Here is a 19,332-nt window from a genome sequence, read left to right as displayed (position 1 = left end):
GTGTTTTGGTTTCGTAGGTTTTATAGTTGCTGGGGACTTAATTAATTAATTGTGTTAACGGAAATTTTCATTTCATTCTTTGTTGTTGTTCTATGTAGTCAGATTGCGTAATAATACTAGTCAGGGCCAACCGTTTACGAGACTTGCGTAATCGGACTTACAGCTACGAAAAATAAAAATTATTTTCAATTTAATAATAATTAAGCCCCCATGCATTATATTTATGTACTCTGTCCCAATAGTAATTTTTATCTGACTGTTGCTATGATCTAAATAAATAATATGTACAAAAGTGCTAGAATTGTATGTGTTATACCTAAATATGAACTGTGTATTACATGTAAAAAGTCTTTCTCATACATCAATGTAAATAATCAAAGTTGTACATGCTATTTCAATGTGGTCTGATGTTACGTAGTCTACTATGCACATCTGTATTTTGTATAGTACTGTTCACCCTATATGTGTGTATATATATACTATGTATTTTTTTGACGAAATCCATGCAATGTAAATTGTCTCTGGATGAATAAACTACTACTACTACTACTACTACTACTACTACTATGTATGTCCAGCACATAATGCCTTGCGTGCACGTCATGTTCTGAGCTGAAGGTATCCTGCCAGATGGATTGGTCGAGGAGGAACAGTTACTTAGCCTGCTAGGTCTCCTGGTTTAAATCCTCTGGACTTTTTTTTCTTTGGGGCTGCATTAAAGACATTGTCTATCGTGATATTCCAACAACTCCAGAGGACACACAGGAATGTATCGTGCTTGCTTGTAATTCTCTTCAGCAGGCAAATCTGGAAGCAGTAAGTAATTCTTTCATTCAATGAGTGCACCAGTGTTTTGGTGCCCAGGGAAAGACTGTAGCCTTATTGCAGAAACAGCTGCAACATCTTGGCTGTAAAACACAACACATAGAGCATCGTCTGAACCTGGTAGAAATGTCGGCTACCAGTGATATAATCAAAGGAAGAATGACTGTGGAAACCAGCACAAAACTTGGAAATAATAAAGTTAGTGTATCAATAGTTATAATGACAAATGTGATTCTACAAACAATGTCATTCAGAAACATACGAGTCCCAATAATAATTACAAACAACAACAGCCATGCAATGTAAATTTTTTGCGCGTGTTCATCCTAAACAAAGAAATTCTTTTCCTTTCTTTCTTCCTTTTGCTGTAGGCCTGTATCCCGCAGGGACACAGGGTTGGCCTTGTTATGACGGATTTGGCAATGTTAGTGCAGAGGGTGGCTGGATGCCCTTCCTGCCGCCACCCCGAACCCCGCAGGACAGAATGAGTGTAGTCCAGCTGTCTGTGTCTAGTGTAAGTCATGAAATAGTGCGAACGTTTTTCAAATGTCTGAGAGTCGTGTAACTGAGGCGGAATGTGGGGACCAGCCCAGTATCCACCTAGCGGGATGTGGAAAACCGCCTGAAAACCACATCCAGGCTGGCCGGCACACCGGCCCTCGTCGTTAATCCACCGGGCGGATTCGAACTGGGGCCGGCGCGCCTACCCAAGTCCAGGAAGCAGCACATTAGTACCCTCGGCTACCCTGGCGGGTTATCTTAAACAAAGAAATGTGATTAAAAAATCAGTCGACTGGCCTCAAGTGTGCAAAAAAGAACAAAAAATTTGTTAATTTTTACCGATAATTATGGACATCAGATAGCAGAAAAGGTAGCAGATACACAAACTTACGCAAGTGTCCAAGCCTTTGACAAACCAGGAGCAGGTATTGCAGAAGTGACAAAAACAGTGGTAAAATTGTGTGAAAACCTTAATGCAAAAGACTGTGTCGTATTATGTGCAGGAGCAAATGATGTTGTCAGAGATAAAGGTAGCAAACTCAGCACTGTTTTTGAAAGTGTGCTAACCAAATTAGGCAACACAAATGTAGCTGTTGTAAATCAACCGCACAGATACGACCTACCTCCTTGATCATGTGTTAATAAATTAATAGAAACAGTAAACAAAGAGATACGTGCTGTATGCAAAAAGTTTCTGCATGTGAACATAATAATATAAATGCGTTAGCCAGGTCCATGCACACCAACCATGGCCTTCATTTAAATCACAGTGAGAAACAATTTTTGGTTGAAGAAATCTGTTATCTAGCAAATTTGAGTCACAATTAGCATAATACAAAGCAGTCCAAAGTACTTTGGACAAATGGGTCATAAAGAAAGATGACTCCTCAATAATGAATGGAAAGATATTTCAGTGTTCTGATTTTGTGAGCATTGGTTACAAAATGAGTATTTTCAATACTTAAAAGTATTCCATTTTAACCTTGCAAATTGCTTTTGTAGAATAGAATCAAAACGTGGGAGAACTTGTATATATGTAAAAGAAAATGCAGATTATAAGGGTATAGCATCTGTTTGCAAACTTGGTTGTGAAAGAGACTTTGAAATCTCAGCTGTTGAGTTAATGTCTGAAAAAACCATTATTTTATGTGTGTATAGTTCTCGTGCTAGTAATGTGAGTGTTTTTTTTTCCCCAAAAAAAATTGGACCTTGCTTTAGGAAAATTTAAGACAACTGTGAAAACAGTGGTACTATATGGTGATTCTAATACTGACTTTCTGAGCCATAGCCCTCACAGGGAAACGTTTTTAAATATTATAAAAGCCTACAATCTTTGACTGTTAGCTCTCCAACACATGTAACAAAAACTAGTGTCACTCTCTTTGATCAGGTAGGTGTAAACATGGGCAAGTGTACATCAAAAAACTTTGATACCGGCTATAGTGACCACCTTTCGCAATTACTAACCATTCCTGTAAATCACATTTCGACCAGTGTACAAAATATTATCCATAAAACGATTTATAATCGGAAAAATATTGAATACTTCCAGTATCTAATCAGCGAACAATCTTGGAGAGAAGTATATGAGACCTCTATTACCAATGAAAAGATGGAAAATTTTTTGAACATTTTCAAGCATAACTTTGACATAGTTTTTCCACAAATAAAAGTGATTTCGAAAAGCACAGATAGATTCAAAAACTGGATTACATCAGGCATTAGAGTATCTTGTAAAAGGAAGTGGGAATTTTTTCTGCAGTCAAAAACTCACAGCAGACCAGAATTTATTACTTATTTCAAAAAATACAAGCTAGTTTTGAAACGTGTCATAAAAGAGGCAAAAATTAAGGAAAATGACAAATATACATCTACATCTACATCTACATCTATACTCCGCGAGCCACCTTACGGTGTGTGGCGGAGGGTACTTATTGTACCACTATCTGATCCCCCCTTCCCTGTTCCATTCACGAATTGTGCGTGGGAAGAACGACTGCTTGTAAGTCTCCGTATTTGCTCTAATTTCTCGGATCTTTTCGTTGTGATCATTACGCAAGATATATGTGGGCGGTAGTAATATGTTGCCCATCTCTTCCCGGAATGTGCTCTCTCGTAATTTCGATAATAAACCTCTCCGTATTGCGTAACGCCTTTCTTGAAGTGTCCGCCACTGGAGCTTGTTCAGCATCTCCGTAACGCTCTCGCGCTCACTAAATGTCCCCATGACGAATCGCGCTGCTTTTCGCTGGATCATGTCTATCTTTTCTATTAATCCAACCTGGTAAGGGTCCCATACTGATGAGCAATACTCAAGAATCGGACGAACAAGCGTTTTGTAAGCTACTTCTTTTGTCGATGAGTCACATTTTCTTAGAATTCTTCCTATGAATCTCAACCTGGCGCCTGCTTTTCCCACTATTTGTTTTATGTGATCATTCCACTTCAGATCGCTCTGGATAGTAACTCCTAAGTATTTTACGGTCGTTACCGCTTCCAATGATTTACCACCTATGGCATAATCGTACTGGAATGGATTTCTGCCCCTATGTATGCGCATTATATTACATTTATCTACGTTTAGGGAAAGCTGCCAGCTGTCGCACCATGCATTAATCCTCTGCAGGTCCTCCTGGAGTACGTACGAGTCTTCTGATGTTGCTACTTTCTTGTAGACAACCGTGTCATCTGCAAATAGCCTCACGGAGCTACCGATGTTGTCAACTAAGTCATTTATGTATATTGTAAACAATAAAGGTCCTATCACGCTTCCCTGTGGTACTCCCGAAATTACCTCTACATCTGCAGATTTTGAACCGTTAAGAATGACATGTTGTGTTCTTTCTTCTAGGAAATCCTGAATCCAATCACAAACCTGGTCCGATATTCCGTAAGCTCGTATTTTTTTCACTAAACGTAAGTGCGGAACCGTATCAAATGCCTTCCTGAATTCCAGGAATACGGCATCAATCTGCTCGCCAGTGTCTACGGCACTGTGAATTTCTTGGGCAAATAGGGCGAGCTGAGTTTCACATTATCTCTGTTTGCGGAATCCATGTTGGTTATGATGAAGGAGATTTGTATTATCTAAGAACGTCATAATACGAGAACACAAAACATGTTCCATTATTCTACAACAGATTGACGTAAGCGAAATAGGCCTATAATTATTCGCATCTGATTTATGACCCTTCTTGAAAATGGGAACGACCTGCACTTTCTTCCAGTCGCTAGGTACTTTACGTTCTTCCAGCGATCTACGATAAATTGCTGATAGAAAGGGGGCAAGTTCTTTAGCATAATCACTGTAGAATCTTAAGGGTATCTCGTCTGGTCCGGATGCTTTTCCGCTACTAAGTGATAGCAGTTGTTTTTCAATTCCGATATCGTTTATTTCAATATTTTCCATTTTGGCGTCCGTGCGACGGCTGAAGTCAGGGACCGTGTTACGATTTTCCGCAGTGAAACAGTTTCGGAACACTGAATTCAGTATTTCTGCCTTTCTTCGGTCGTCCTCTGTTTCGGTGCCATCGTGGTCAACGAGTGACTGAATAGGGGATTTAGATCCGCTTACCGATTTTACATATGACCAAAACTTTTTAGGGTTCTTGTTTAGATTGTTTGCCAATGTTTTATGTTCGAATTCGTTGAATGCTTCTCTCATTGCTCTCTTTACGCTCTTTTTCGCTTCGTTCAGCTTTTCCTTATCAGCTATGATTCGACTACTCTTAAACCTATGATGAAGCTTTCTTTGTTTCCGTAGTACCTTTCGTACATGATTGTTATACCACGGTGGATCTTTCCCCTCGCTTTGGACCTTAGTCGGTACGAACTTATCTAAGGCGTACTGGACGATGTTTCTGAATTTTTTCCATTTTTGTTCCACATCCTCTTCCTCAGAAATGAACGTTTGATGGTGGTCACTCAGATATTCTGCGATTTGTGCCCTATCACTCTTGTTAAGCAAATATATTTTCCTTCCTTTCTTGGCATTTCTTATTACACTTGTAGTCATTGATGCAACCACTGACTTATGATCACTGATACCCTCTTCTACATTCACGGAGTCGAAAAGTTCCGGTCTATTTGTTGCTATGAGGTCTAAAACGTTAGCTTCACGAGTTGGTTCTCTAACTATCTGCTCGAAGTAATTCTCGGACAAGGCAGTCAGGATAATGTCACAAGAGTCTCTGTCCCTGGCTCCAGTTCTGATTGTGTGACTATCCCATTCTATACCTGGTAGATTGAAGTCTCCCCCTATTACAATAGTATGATCACGAAACTTCTTCACGACGTTCTGCAGGTTCTCTCTGAGGCGCTCAACTACTACGGTTGCTGATGCAGGTGGTCTATAGAAGCATCCGACTATCATATCTGACCCACCTTTGATACTTAACTTAACCCAGATTATTTCACATTCGCATTCGCTAATAACTTCACTGGATATTATTGAATTCTTTACTGCTATAAATACTCCTCCACCATTGGCGTTTATCCTATCCTTGCGGTATATATTCCATTCTGTGTCTAGGATTTCGTTACTGTTCACTTCCGGTTTTAACCAACTTTCCGTTCCTAATACTATATGCGCACTATTTCCTTCAATAAGAGATACTAATTCAGGAACCTTGCCCTGGATACTCCTGCAGTTTACCAATATATTATGAAGTCATCCAATAAAAGTAAGTCCATGTGGAAAGCTGTGCTGCATCTTATGGGAAAGAAGACAACTCACAAAAATATTGTGATATCACGTGATGGCAAGAATGTCTCTGACCCTACGGCAGTTGCAAACAGTTTCAATTCTTATTATGCAACTGTTGCTGGAAAATTAGTGAAGGAAAAATTTGGAAATCCAACTAGTACAACATGGAAAGAACTTTCACCTATTGAAATAAATAATATATCAATGTTCTCAGTCCAATAAGCCCAACAGAGCTCCTAAATACCATTAATTCACTGAAGAGTAATTATTCAGCTGGTATTGATGATATTCAAGATTATAAAAATAACAGCAAGACAAATACTTTCGCCTTTATTAGACACATGCAGTTCATCCTTATTGCACAGTGTCTTCCCTCAGCAACTGAAAATGGCAAAAGTAATACCCCTATATAAAAAAGGTGATCATCAATGTATGGGTAACTATAGCCCTGTGTCTCTGTTGTCAGGGTTTTCGAAAATTGTGGAAAACGGTTCCTTTCAAAACTAACTACATTCTTCGACAAGAATAATATTATTTCTAGATTTCAACATGGCTTCAGACCACAGTGATCAATTGAAACAACCACTTTCAATCTGATAAACCATGTCTTAAATGCAGTGGACAACCACAGAAATGTCTCAGGTTTATTCTTTGACCTAAAAAAAGCTTTTGATGTGATTGATCATTCTGTATTCCTGAGGAAGCTTGAATGATATGCTGTAAGAGGTGTGCCAAATTAGTGGATTAAACCGTATTTGGAATATCACTCTCAGGTGACTGAAATTAAGTACATGGAAGGAAATGAACTCTAATTACACATTTCAGAACCGTGTGGACTAAGTCATGGTGTTCCACAGGGCTCCATTTTAGGTCCCTTTCCTTTTTTGGTCTACATTAATAATTTCCCATCACACGTTAGGGATTCTGAACAAGTACTGTTTGCAGATGACACCAGTCTATTGATTGAAGGGAATAAAGAAGAAAATCTTATTGTATCTGCAAAAGATATTACAAAAGGAGTGTCTGAATGGTTTACCAGAAACAGGCTAACAGTTAATCCCCAAAAAATGGTACGCACAAATTTCCACACTGATCAAAATAAAAATCCAGCACAACCTCTAATATGTATATATAACCAAAACATTAGTGCTGTCAATGAAACTAAATTTCTTGGGATTAATCTCCAGGAAAATCTTGAATGGAGCACCCATATCACATCCCTAAATTGAAAACTAGGAAAAATGAGCTACGTAGTAAGATTTCTCTGCAGCAATACTACTGCAGAAACAGTTAGGGCTGTATACTTTACTCGTGTACATTCAATACTGAAGTATGGTATCATTTACTGGGGAAATGTACATCAGGCCATAACAGTTTTCAGGAAACAAAAGGCAGTTAGAAGAATAATGAAACAAGTGAGCAGCAGAAAACCAAGCAAACCTTTCTTTAAAGATCTAAGGATCCTACACCTTCCCTGCATTTATATACTGGAAGCAGTCATGCATGTCAAAAAAAGCATACTGAGAAAAGAAAACCTTTTCCCTCAAAACAAAAGTGTCCATGATTACTGTGGTGTCACCGCCAGACACCACACTTGCTAGGTGGTAGCCTTTAAATCAGCCGCGGTCCGTTAGTATACGTCGGACCCGCGTGTCGCCGCTATCAGAGATTGCAGACCGAGCGCCGCCACACAGCAGGTCTAGAGAGACTTCCTAGCACTCGCCCCAATTGTACAGCCGACTTTGCTAGCGATGGTTCACTGACAAATTACGCTCTCATTTGCCGAGACGATAGTTAGCATAGCCTTCAGCTACGTCATTTGCTACGACCTAGCAAAACGCCATTACCAGTTACTATTGATGCTGTAAAACATGAACCGTCAAGAGCGATGTTCACCATTTACGGATTAAAGTTAAGTATTCCAGCAGCTATGTATGTTTTTTGTTAGTCTCACTTCCTTGTCCTGTTGCAGACCTCACGCCAGCCTGCGTGAGCTAAAACGCGTGCCTTTCGGCTTCCTCTCATAGTGGGTTGGCTGTCTTGCCAATCCACAACAATTACATTATCAGGTCAGACAGTGACATACATGTTAATCATTGTAACACCACATTATGCCAAAAAGGTGTATATCATGCAGCAACAAAACTTTACAACAGATTACCAGGACATATAAAATCTCTTCCTGAACTACAAAGCTTTAAAAAGTCTGTGACAGCCTACCTTCTGAAAAACTGCTACTTTTCAATCTCACAGTATCTTATGCAAGAAAAAATGTAATTTGTATCTTTAATTGTAGAAATAAGTTATAAACATACAGCATTTCAAAAATTTGTAATTATTAACTGTATAGATTCAATTTGTTGTTAAAATTTAAATAATGTGTGTTTGACGTTTGAAAAACCAATCGCTAAAAAGGTTTTCTGTCCAATATCCTGTGTACAATATATGTAGTGAAAAAGAGATTATATGGACAAATAAATAAACAAATAATCTATGTATGGAAATAACCCATTAGATAAATGCATGAGGACAGGGAGAAACTGGTGGTTGTGTACCATGTGTACTGTTTTAGAAGAAAATAGAAATAAACATAGAACTGAATTTTAGTACCACATATTTGTATTGTTTTGCTGCCTCTCTGTACAGATGTCGTGATATGATGTTCCGTCTCACTGACAGTCACAGCAAGAACTTTACTTTTAGTGTGATTTAGAATTAGAATGGCAATTCTGATCTCACTGTCTAAACACAACAGCACCACAATTAAGGTTAGGTGAATTGTGATACAATATGCAAATAACTGAGGAAGCATAGTGTTTCAAAATGCTGTTTAATGCATCACTATAGTATTTAATCTGCGGCAAGAACAACTACGTATGGAAATCAGTGGCTTTTTGAATCTTATTAATTTTTTTTTTAAAAAAAAGAAGAAAAGAAAAAAGAAAGTTGTAAATCTAAATTGTAAATCTAAATTTTTCATTTATTAAAAAAATTGTTTAACATTCACATTTCAAAATATTACATCATCAATTTACATTTATACAAATAATGTTAAAAATTGCTCCAATTTCAGTCAGTAAGTTCACATTTTTGGTTTTACAGTTTTACAATTGTTTACACAATTGACCATTATCGAACATGCATCATCATTGATATTTCACTTTAAAAAAATACATTTCATAACTCAGAATAGAGTTCGATATTTCTTTTGTATCCAAAACTTGAGCAAATGAAGGCATGTTTAACAGGTAATTACACCATCTCTGCATATCCTGTTCAAGAGATGAAATGCATTCATTTATCTTTTTGTACTTAAGCGTTTCTCAGCATGTTTCTCTAACATACGCTTGAATATTGACTCTGTTTCATCAATGGGTTTCCCATCCGTTTCTGGCAAAAGGCAATAAATATGGATAAAAGCAATCAGACCCATGAAGCCATGTAGCCAAAATGTTCCTTTCACTCCAAGTGCATATGTCAGATAAGGATATATCTGCTCGCTTATGAAGGAAGCAGAATATGCTATGGCAGCAGCAGCACCAAGTGCTATGCCACGTGATCTGAAACAAAAGAATCAAAAACACATGTTGAAAGTAAACATACAAGCACTGCAAATTCCTACCTAGAATTTAAACTTCAGTTTCATTTTCCAGAAGTACTTATTATGGATATGTGTATAAATGATTATATATAAAGATGAGGTGACTTACCGAACAAAAGCGCTGGCAGGTCGATAGACACACAAACAAACACAAACATACACACAAAATTCAAGCTTTCGCAACAAACTGTTGCCTCATCTGGAAAGAGGGAAGGAGAGGGGAAGACGAAAGGAAGTGGGTTTTAAGGGAGAGGGTAAGGAGTCATTCCAATCCCGGGAGCGGAAAGACTTACCTTAGGGGGAAAAAAGGACAGGTATACACTCGCACACACGCACATATCCATCCACACATACAGACACAAGCAGACATATTTAAAGACAAAGAGTTTGGGCAGAGATGTCAGTCGAGGCAGAAGTGTAGAGGCAAAGAAGTTGTTGAAAGACAGGTGAGGTATGAGTGGCGGCAACTTGAAATTAGCGGAGATTGAGGCCTGGCGGATGACGAGAAGAGAGGATATACTGAAGGGCAAGTTCCCATCTCCGGAGTTCGGATAGGTTGGTGTTGGTGGGAAGTATCCAGATAACCCGGACGGTGTAACACTGTGCCAAGATGTGCTGGCTGTGCACCAAGGCATGTTTAGCCACAGGGTGATCCTCATTACCAACAAACACTGTCTGCCTGTGTCCATTCATGCGAATGGATATATAATTTTTCCCACGTGGAATGTTTCCTTCTATTATATGTGTATAAATGATGTTATACAAATACAAATGTCTGGGCTTCAACCCTCAACTGTTCCTAAGATTTTTTCTGACACTTATGCCATGTTGCACTATGGTTTAGTCTTAAACCCAAGATCCTCTTGTAACTGGGTGCTTAAGTCAGTTCAAAGGCAATATGAAGGCAAGGGCAGGCTGTATCCAACAGGGCAATGCCTAGTAAAGTGTGGTTGATGACAGGTTTACCTTTACAAGTACTTCCTGAAAAAATTTTTTATGCAAATTGAACATCACTATTCAGCTTGGTCTAAACAGAGAACATCCACCATGCATATTTGCATAAGACAATCCAAGATAAAATGCTATAGTTAAGATTTACAGTAACTCGTCCAGTGCATAATGAGCCATTTCATTGCTGAAATTATTTCTTTGTTTTTACTTTCATCTTTAGTTGTTTTACATTATGCACTACACTTACTCCTTTGTCAAGTTGCTTGCAAAATCTGTTTATGACATTGTTCGTATGGGAATTATTCACTGATATTAGTCATTCTCTTTTGCACTTTACATTCTGTTTTCTATGCACCTTTATTCTTAGTAGTAATGCAATGAAATCATACCAGTGACAGAGGGAATCATAGCTGTTTCCTATTCATTAGTTCATTTACGTTTATTGATTTGCATAAGGTAACAATAATAATGCATAAAATCAAAGCAAATATAAATTCTCACAAGACCTTATACACTTTTCTCAGCACATAAGTGCATTTGCTTTGATTTTCTTGTACTAACAAAATAATTATTATTTTTTTCTTATTTTGTCACTGAGTTGCTGTTTTGATTGGCTATATAAACACCATGGTCAATTCTTGAGTCTCAAGAAGCTGTCTCTGTAGTATGTTGATAGTAAACATGGCTTTATTTAACCAAATGGAATTCACTCTTGCAGAACTTTTGTTTTGTCTTACTCATAATGGTACAACTTATCAAGTCCTGTTTCTCATAAACAATTTATGCTTACAAATATTGTTAGAATTCTGATCTCTCATGTGGTTTGGCATTGATATTCCTTCAATTAGCATCTATATATTTACTGTACAGCAATAGTGCATCCTTACTGCAATATTAGTTGGCCCATTACCAACTTAATAACAATATTCTCTAGGAGGTACTTTCAGTCATTGTATAATCATATTTAGCTACTGAAGCCTCCATACCTAATTTCAATAGCTACTGTTCCCAGAAGAATGGCTGCTTTTACAAAATTATTACTATAAAAATATAGATATTGTTGCATAGCCATCTAGCTGCTAGTTGTAGACTCCTCTTGTTATTAACTGTCCATTCTGTGTATGGCAGTAATCAGAAAACTTGTTAACTGTGGCTTTCTCTTTGAGATTTACATCAAGACTTTTTAAAATACTTCATAACTCCTCTATTTCATTCTGCTTCATTGCCAAGAGTATCATATAGAAAAAGTTATCAGTTAGAAAACCTAGAAATGTGATGTTTGAATGCAACTCTGTTGCCAATCTTCTCCACTTCTTTTCTTACTCATAATTTTTACTATGACAGTCCAGTTGCTGTTGCCATTTACTCTTGGATTCAAAATTATGCTGTTAAATTTCATTTTGATTCTTTTCATTCCAGGCTACATTGTGAGGAGCCTCCCTCCTAGAAAGATACAACCAAAACACAAAGAAAATAAGAAGCCTTTATGGGATGTAACTGTAGAAATTCAAACAAACCAGAAACAACTAGCTTCTCAGGTAATGACGTCTATGACCGGGAACCCAAACGATAAAACAGTCCACACAATAGGAGTGAAATGAAATTAGGTAATTAAACATTTTATTTTTTGAAACAATCACCACCAGACTCTCCACACGTTTCCCCAGCTGCTCAACATTTCATTTTTCAATTCCTTGTTCAAGAAAGTCCTTTTCCAGCTGAATCCACAACCATTTCAATATCTCTGTCACACTTCCATCTATTACAAAACTATGCCCCCTAGATCAATTCTCAGCTTCTTAGTGACCTGGAAGTCGTAAAATGATAAGTCCATGTTCTATTGAGAATAATCAAACAGTTCCTGGTACATATTTGGATTGGTGTATTGTGTACAGAGCTGTCTCTTGTTGCACACTGACTTCCAGTAAAATGACCTGTTCACTTTAATGTCAAAATCATTTGTTTCTGACAGTGCAGTAGAAATGAGTAAGAGATATTTTTGTACTTTTGAGCAGAATAGACAGATTCTTCCCCCAAAACAAAGTGGTGGGGCGTGGACTCTGTCAGTGTAAGTATAGTTTTGCCTATGCTTAAAGGATTTAATGTTTTGTAGGAGTCACAATATATCATACCTCCACTGCACAGAGCGTTACATACTGTGTGGCTCATAATGAATTAACCACATTTATTCTACCCCCTCCCCCTTTGGTAATATATTGGGCATTCATAGTCCCATTCAGCGACATTTCTACTTATCTATGAGATATTTTGACGTATTTACAGTACTCTAAATGGAAATGAACTGCAGTCTATGCAGGACCATGACTGACATTAAGAATCTGATCTCTATAATTGCCTATTAACCTCCATCCAGCTAAGTCAGGACCATCACCTACAATAAAATTTTCTTCACTGATGACAGTGTGGGACAGGCAAGGGAATATAAAAGAGTCCCCCTCTGATGATTTCACCTGTTGGTGTCACTTTGTCCACTTAAAGATTCAAATGAAAGGTGTGGTGTTGTCTAGGTCAGGCTCCTAAACGTGCATATGCATGTTCATACATGGATTTTTTTTTTTTTTTTGATAGTGATAAGTTCCATTGCACTATAGAGCAAAAAACCTTCATGAATCCACCAATGTGAATATCAGTCATTAGTATGATTCACATTCCCTTCTCTTTTTAAAACACAACTCCATGAGGAAACAAGAGAAACAGGCAAAATACAGTATGCATGAATATATTTTTCCAAAACATTCTCAGTTTTTTTATACTAGTTATAAAGTTGCTTGTTCCAGAAACCATAATTTTAACTTTATTTTTAAACACTATTACTTAATTGCTGGATACATAAGAAATAACTCTTGACCATGTACCACCATCTTAGCAGTGATCTGTTCTTATTTTGCAGTAGGTTAACTTTTCTGACTCTTCTTCATCGCTTTTGTTTGTTCTCTTGCTCATTTTTTCTGATAAAGTAAAAATAGAGAAAATAACACTTTATAAAGTGGAAGTTGTCATTAGCACATGCAAAAGTTATGATGCAAACACAAGCCTTTGGCTTCTAGAGTTTCTGCACTTGCTTTAGGATGGAAGTGGTGAATGAAAGAAGACTGTTAAGGATTTAAGTCACTCTCATACCTTTACCTAGTTAGACACTCCCTAATCCCCTTTGCCATTTGTATGTAGATGATAAGCAGTTGTCATCTTTTGGGTGATGACGCAGTGTGAAATTATCTCTGATACTGGTATCAACTGGAGAACTTTTCCATGGTTAGAGATCAAAGCATGCAGTGTTCTGTGCTTCAGAATGATATCATCTGCAAGGACCTTTGGAATTTCCAAAGCTTCAGCAGTCAGCACAATTTCGGTGACAGCATACTAGATGAGATAGTCAGTGCAGATTATTATCTATCGATCCCCTTTTGCTGAATTTGGAAATTTCCCCAAGAGGCTGACTCCAATTTGGTGGAGTGGTACTGTCAGATGCCCTAGAGGTAGTTGTGATAAGTGTTTCCAGCACTGGTATTCCTTAAGTGAATCACATAGTGTCTGATAGATCAGTAGAGACAAGGCCAGTGATATCTGCACCTGGTCTAAAGTCTCCATGAATCCCAGGTGACGAGAAGTTGGAGCATTGTGAAAATTCCTCAGGATCGCTGGCGACAGATTAGCTGGGATAACAAGCAAACATTTCTGCCCTATTCGATCAAAGGTCCTCTCAAACAGTTTTCTTTTTATTAATTGGAATCCTCCTTTCATTGGTTCCTCATTGTTGAAGGCTTCTATGGTTTTTAGCAATGCTCTGTTCCACAGCAATGTCATTTAATACAGTGAGGATTGAGATTTCACCCACACTGGTGCATTCTGCCAAAGGATTCCATTAAAGGCAGTCAGTATCCTCATAGTTTTGCATCAATGTTTGTATACTGTTGTGACGACATGCCCCTGAAGTCCCAGTGTCCGTTTTGTCAGTTGTGATGGTACAGCCCCCAAGAAGGCACATCATAAGCTTTGGGAGCAGATGCAGCCCAGAATGCAGAGTTTGTTATGCTCTGTGTGAGTTGTCGGCTCATGAGCTCACATTCGACAGCTAAGAGCGCATGGTAACAAGCCATGTGGTGGCTGAGTGTGGCCATTCACAGTGGCAACAGCTTTGTGGTTTGTTCGCTAGATATTGGCACTCTTTGAGCTCTGCTACTGGAGCAGACACAATGTACAAGAAATTCGAACAATAGCAGATGACTCACTCTGAAAGCACATGGCCAGTATTTTCAGTGCTCAAAAACCATTGGGGAGAAAAATTGTGGAAAGGGCCACCATGAGAGACTAAAGGATCTTGTTAAGGACTGAAAAATCAGATATGTTCTAATAAAACGTGCATGTTCCCCCAGTAAGATACTGGAAAGCCAGCACCAAAGAAGTAAAGGGAAAATTATAGTGAGTACAAGGGTATAAGTACACCCCCAATGTGATGAGTAGTTTTTAAGTTATTCTGTGATAAACAACTTACCAACTGTATCAACTTTAAAATTTCTAACTCAGTGACAGCTACACCAATTTTCATAAATAGGGTGTCAGTGGATAGATCTCATAGAGACCTTTTAGAGAATTAAACCAAAACTGTGATAAACATCAATATTTTTTAACTAAAGGCTGGAATGTGAAAAATTGGCAAATTTAGCCACAAGATTAATTTATATTGTAAAAGTTATGGCAGCATTAAAGAATAACAATAGTTAAGAAAGTAGAAACAGGTTCATAATTAAATGTTTATATTTGTTAACAATAACATCAGTAATGTGATTCCATAGATTTTCCCAGCATCTCATATGTTTTTGTTCTTCACGGGTATGCTGCCAGATGTGATCATCTCCACTGCACGATATCTCGGCGATCCATCTGGCTGCCATCTTCAGGTGCGATCCCTGAGTACACAATCAGTTCCAGCATGATTGTGTACTCAGCGACCGCATCTGAAGATGGTGGCCAAATGGATCACTGAAATATCATGTGTGAAAACGATCATATCCAGCAGCATACCCAAGAAGAACATTAACATTGGTAATGCTTTTTATGTAGAAAGTGTAATTTATGTGAAAACCAGTGTGTGAACTAAAACTCTAATGTCAGCACTGATAGCTAATAAAATTTGGTATTGATTTCATGTATAATACTTGTGTACAGCAATAGATTTACATGTTTACATGGCCAGAAGGTAAATGTACTTGATTTGACCCATATGACCCATAACAAAGTATAAATACCTGGCCTATATCTTGGCTCAGGCATGCTGGTTAGGGAGGTATTCATGAACAATCTCTGTGTGAGTTTCATGGGCAGTGAGTTGGTCATGTCATGAAAGAATTGAGAGCTTGGAGTTGTGGAGTCTGAAAATTTACATGTGGGTCACCTGTGAAGATAATATTTTCGACCTGTAGACTTGAGCATTTTTTCATCAGTGGAGAATTTTGAACTCTGAAATCTAGAGTATGGATTTGGACTCATGATATTTGCTAGGTAGCATCTGAGAACTAATTTGAATCTGAAACAAGTTGTACTTTATAATGGAAGGAAACATTCCACGTGGGAAAAAATATATATAAAAACAAAGATGAGGTGACTTACCGAACAAAAGCGCTGGCAGGTCAATAGACACACAAACAAACACAAACACACACACAAAATTCAAGCTTTCGCAACAAACTGTTGCCTCATCAGGAAAGAGGGAAGGAGAGGGGAAGACGAAAGGAAGTGGGTTTTAAGGGAGAGGGTAAGGAGTCATTCCAATCCCGGGAGCGGAAAGACTTACCTTAGGGGGAAAAAAGGACAGGTATACACTCGCACACACGCACATATCCATGCACACATACAGACACAAGCAGACATATTTAAAGACAAAGAGTTTGGGCAGAGATGTCAGTCGAGGCAGAAGTGTAGAGGCAAAGAAGTTGTTGAAAGACAGGTGAGGTATGAGTGGCGGCAACTTGAAATTAGCGGAGATTGAGGCCTGGCGGATGACGAGAAGAGAGGATATACTGAAGGGCAAGTTCCCATCTCCGGAGTTCGGATAGGTTGGTGTTGGTGGGAAGTATCCAGATAACCCGGACGGTGTAACACTGTGCCAAGATGTGCTGGCTGTGCACCAAGGCATGTTTAGCCACAGGGTGATCCTCATTACCAACAAACACTGTCTGCCTGTGTCCATTCATGCGAATGGACAGTTTGTTGCTGGTCATTCCCACATAGAATGCATCACAGTGTAGGCAGGTCAGTTGGTAAATCACGTGGGTGCTTTCACACGTGGCTCTGCCTCTGATCGTGTACACCTTCCGGGTTACAGGACTGGAGTAGGTGGTGGTGGGAGGGTGCATGGGACAGGTTTTGCATCGGGGGCGGTTACAAGGATAGGAGCCAGAGGGTAGGGAAGGTGGTTTGGGGATTTCATAGGGATGAACTAACAGGTTACGAAGGTTAGGTGGACGGCGGAAAGACACTCTTGGCGGAGTGGGGAGGATTTCATGAAGGATGGATCTCATTTCAGGGCAGGATTTGAGGAAGTCGTATCCCTGCTGGAGAGCCACATTCAGAGTCTGGTCCAGTCCCGGAAAGTATCCTGTCACAAGTGGGGCACTTTTGTGGTTCTTCTGTGGGGGATTCTGGGTTTGAGGGGACGAGGAAGTGGCTCTGGTTATTTGCTTCTGTACCAGGTCGGGAGGGTAGTTGCGGGATGCGAAAGCTGTTTTCAGGTTGTTGGTGTAATGATTCGGGGATTCCGGACTGGAGCAGATTCGTTTGCCACGAAGACCCAGGCTGTAGGGAAGGGACCGTTTGATGTGGAATGGGTGGCAGCTGTCATAATGGAGGTACTGTTGCTTGTTGGTGGGTTTGATGTGGACGGACGTGTGAAGTTGGCCATTGGACAGGTGGAGGTCAACGTCAAGGAAAGTGGCATGGGATTTGGAGTAGGACCAGGTGAAACTGATGGAACCAAAGGAGTTGAGGTTGGAGAGGAAATTCTGGAGTTCTTCTTCACTGTGAGTCCAGATCATGAAGATGTCATCAATAAATCTGTACCAAACTTTGGGTTGGCAGACTTGGGTAACCAAGAAGGCTTCCTCTAAGCGACCCATGAATAGGTTGGCGTACGAGGGGGCCATCCTGGTGCCCATGGCTGTTCCCTTTAATTGTTGGTATGTCTGGCCCTCAAAAGTGAAGAAGTTGTGGGTCAGGATGAAGCTGGCTAAGGTGATGAGGAAAGAGGTTTTAGGTAGGGTGGCAGGTGATCGGCGTGAAAGGAAATGCTCCATCGCAGCGAGGCCCTGGACGTGCGGAATATTAGTGTATAAGGACGTGGCATCAATGGTTACAAGGATGGTTTCCGGGGGTAACAGATTGGGTAAGGATTCCAGGCGTTCAAGGAAGTGGTTGGTGTCCTTGATGAAGGATGGGAGACTGCATGTAATGGGTTGAAGGTGTTGATCTACGTAGGCGGAGATACGTTCTGTGGGAGCTTGGTAACCAGCTACAATGGGGCGGCCGGGATGATTGGGTTTGTGGATTTTAGGAAGAAGGTAGAAGGTAGGGGTGCGGGGTGTCGGTGGGGTCAGGAGGTTGATGGAGTCAGGTGAAAGGTTTTGCAGGGGGCCTAAGGTTCTGAGAATTCCTTGAAGCTCCGCCTGGACATCGGGAATGGGGTTACCTTGGCAAACTTTGTATGTGGTGTTGTCTGAAAGCTGACGCAGTCCCTCAGCCACATACTCCCGACGATCAAGTACCACGGTCGTGGAACCCTTGTCCGCCGGAAGAATGACGATGGATCGGTCAGCCTTCAGATCACGGATAGCCTGGGCTTCAGCAGTGGTGATGTTGGGTGTAGGATTAAGGTTTTTTAAGAAGGATTGAGATGCAAGGCTGGAAGTCAGAAATTCCTGGAAGGTTTGGAGAGGGTGATTTTGAGGAAGAGGAGGTGGGTCCCGCTGTGACGGAGGACGGAACTGTTCCAGGCAGGGTTCAATTTGGATGGTGTCTTGAGGAGTCGGATCATTAGGAGTAGGATTAGGATCATTTTTCTTCGTGGCAAAGTGATACTTCCAGCAGAGAGTACGGGTGTAGGACAGTAAATCTTTGACGAGGGCTGTTTGGTTGAATCTGGGAGTGGGGCTGAAGGTGAGGCCTTTGGATAGGACAGAGGTTTCGGATTGGGAGAGAGGTTTGGAGGAAAGGTTAACTACTGAATTAGGGTGTTGTGGTTCCAGATTGTGTTGATCGGAATTTTGAGGTTTTGGAGGGAGTGGAGCTGGAAGTGGGAGATTGAGTAGATGGGAGAGACTGGGTTTGTGTGCAATGAGAGGAGGTTGAGGTTTGCTGGAAAGGTTGTGAAGGGTGAGTGAGTTGCCTTTCCGGAGGTGGGAAACCAGGAGATTGGATAGTTTTTTGAGGTGGAGGGTGGCATGCTGTTCTAATTTACGGTTGGCCTGTAGGAGGATGCTCTGAACAGCCGGTGTGGATGTGGGGGAGGAAAGATTAAGGACTTTTATTAAGGATAGGAGTTGACGGGTGTGTTCATTGGCTGAGTTGATGTGTAGGTGAAGGATTAGGTGGGTGAGGGCAATGGATTGTTCAGTTTGGAACTGGTATAGGGACTGATGGAAGGAAGGGTTGCAGCCAGAGATGGGAACTTTGAGTGTGAGGCCTTTGGGGGTAATGCCAAATGTCAGACAAGCCTGAGAAAATAAAATATGCGAGC

General features: G+C 39.9%; 1 protein-coding gene across 1 annotated transcript in view; it reads right to left on the bottom strand.

Annotated features, from left to right (window-relative positions):
* Positions 1 to 9,098: 9,098 nt before the first annotated feature.
* Positions 9,099 to 19,332, bottom strand: part of LOC124615918 (proton myo-inositol cotransporter hmit-1.3-like) — a 45,006-nt gene continuing 34,772 nt past the window's right edge. The window contains exon 4 of the mRNA XM_047144099.1: positions 9,099 to 9,591. Within this exon, the coding sequence (XP_047000055.1) occupies positions 9,330 to 9,591 (262 nt within the window). The 3' untranslated portion in view covers positions 9,099 to 9,329. The remainder of the gene's footprint in view (positions 9,592 to 19,332) is intronic.

The sequence above is a fragment of the Schistocerca americana genome, chromosome 5 (genome assembly GCF_021461395.2).
Source record: "Schistocerca americana isolate TAMUIC-IGC-003095 chromosome 5, iqSchAmer2.1, whole genome shotgun sequence".
In the NCBI taxonomy this organism is placed as follows: domain Eukaryota; kingdom Metazoa; phylum Arthropoda; class Insecta; order Orthoptera; family Acrididae; genus Schistocerca; species Schistocerca americana.
Note: the sequence above shows the minus strand (reverse complement) of the source record. Positions and strands in the feature narration are given on the sequence as shown.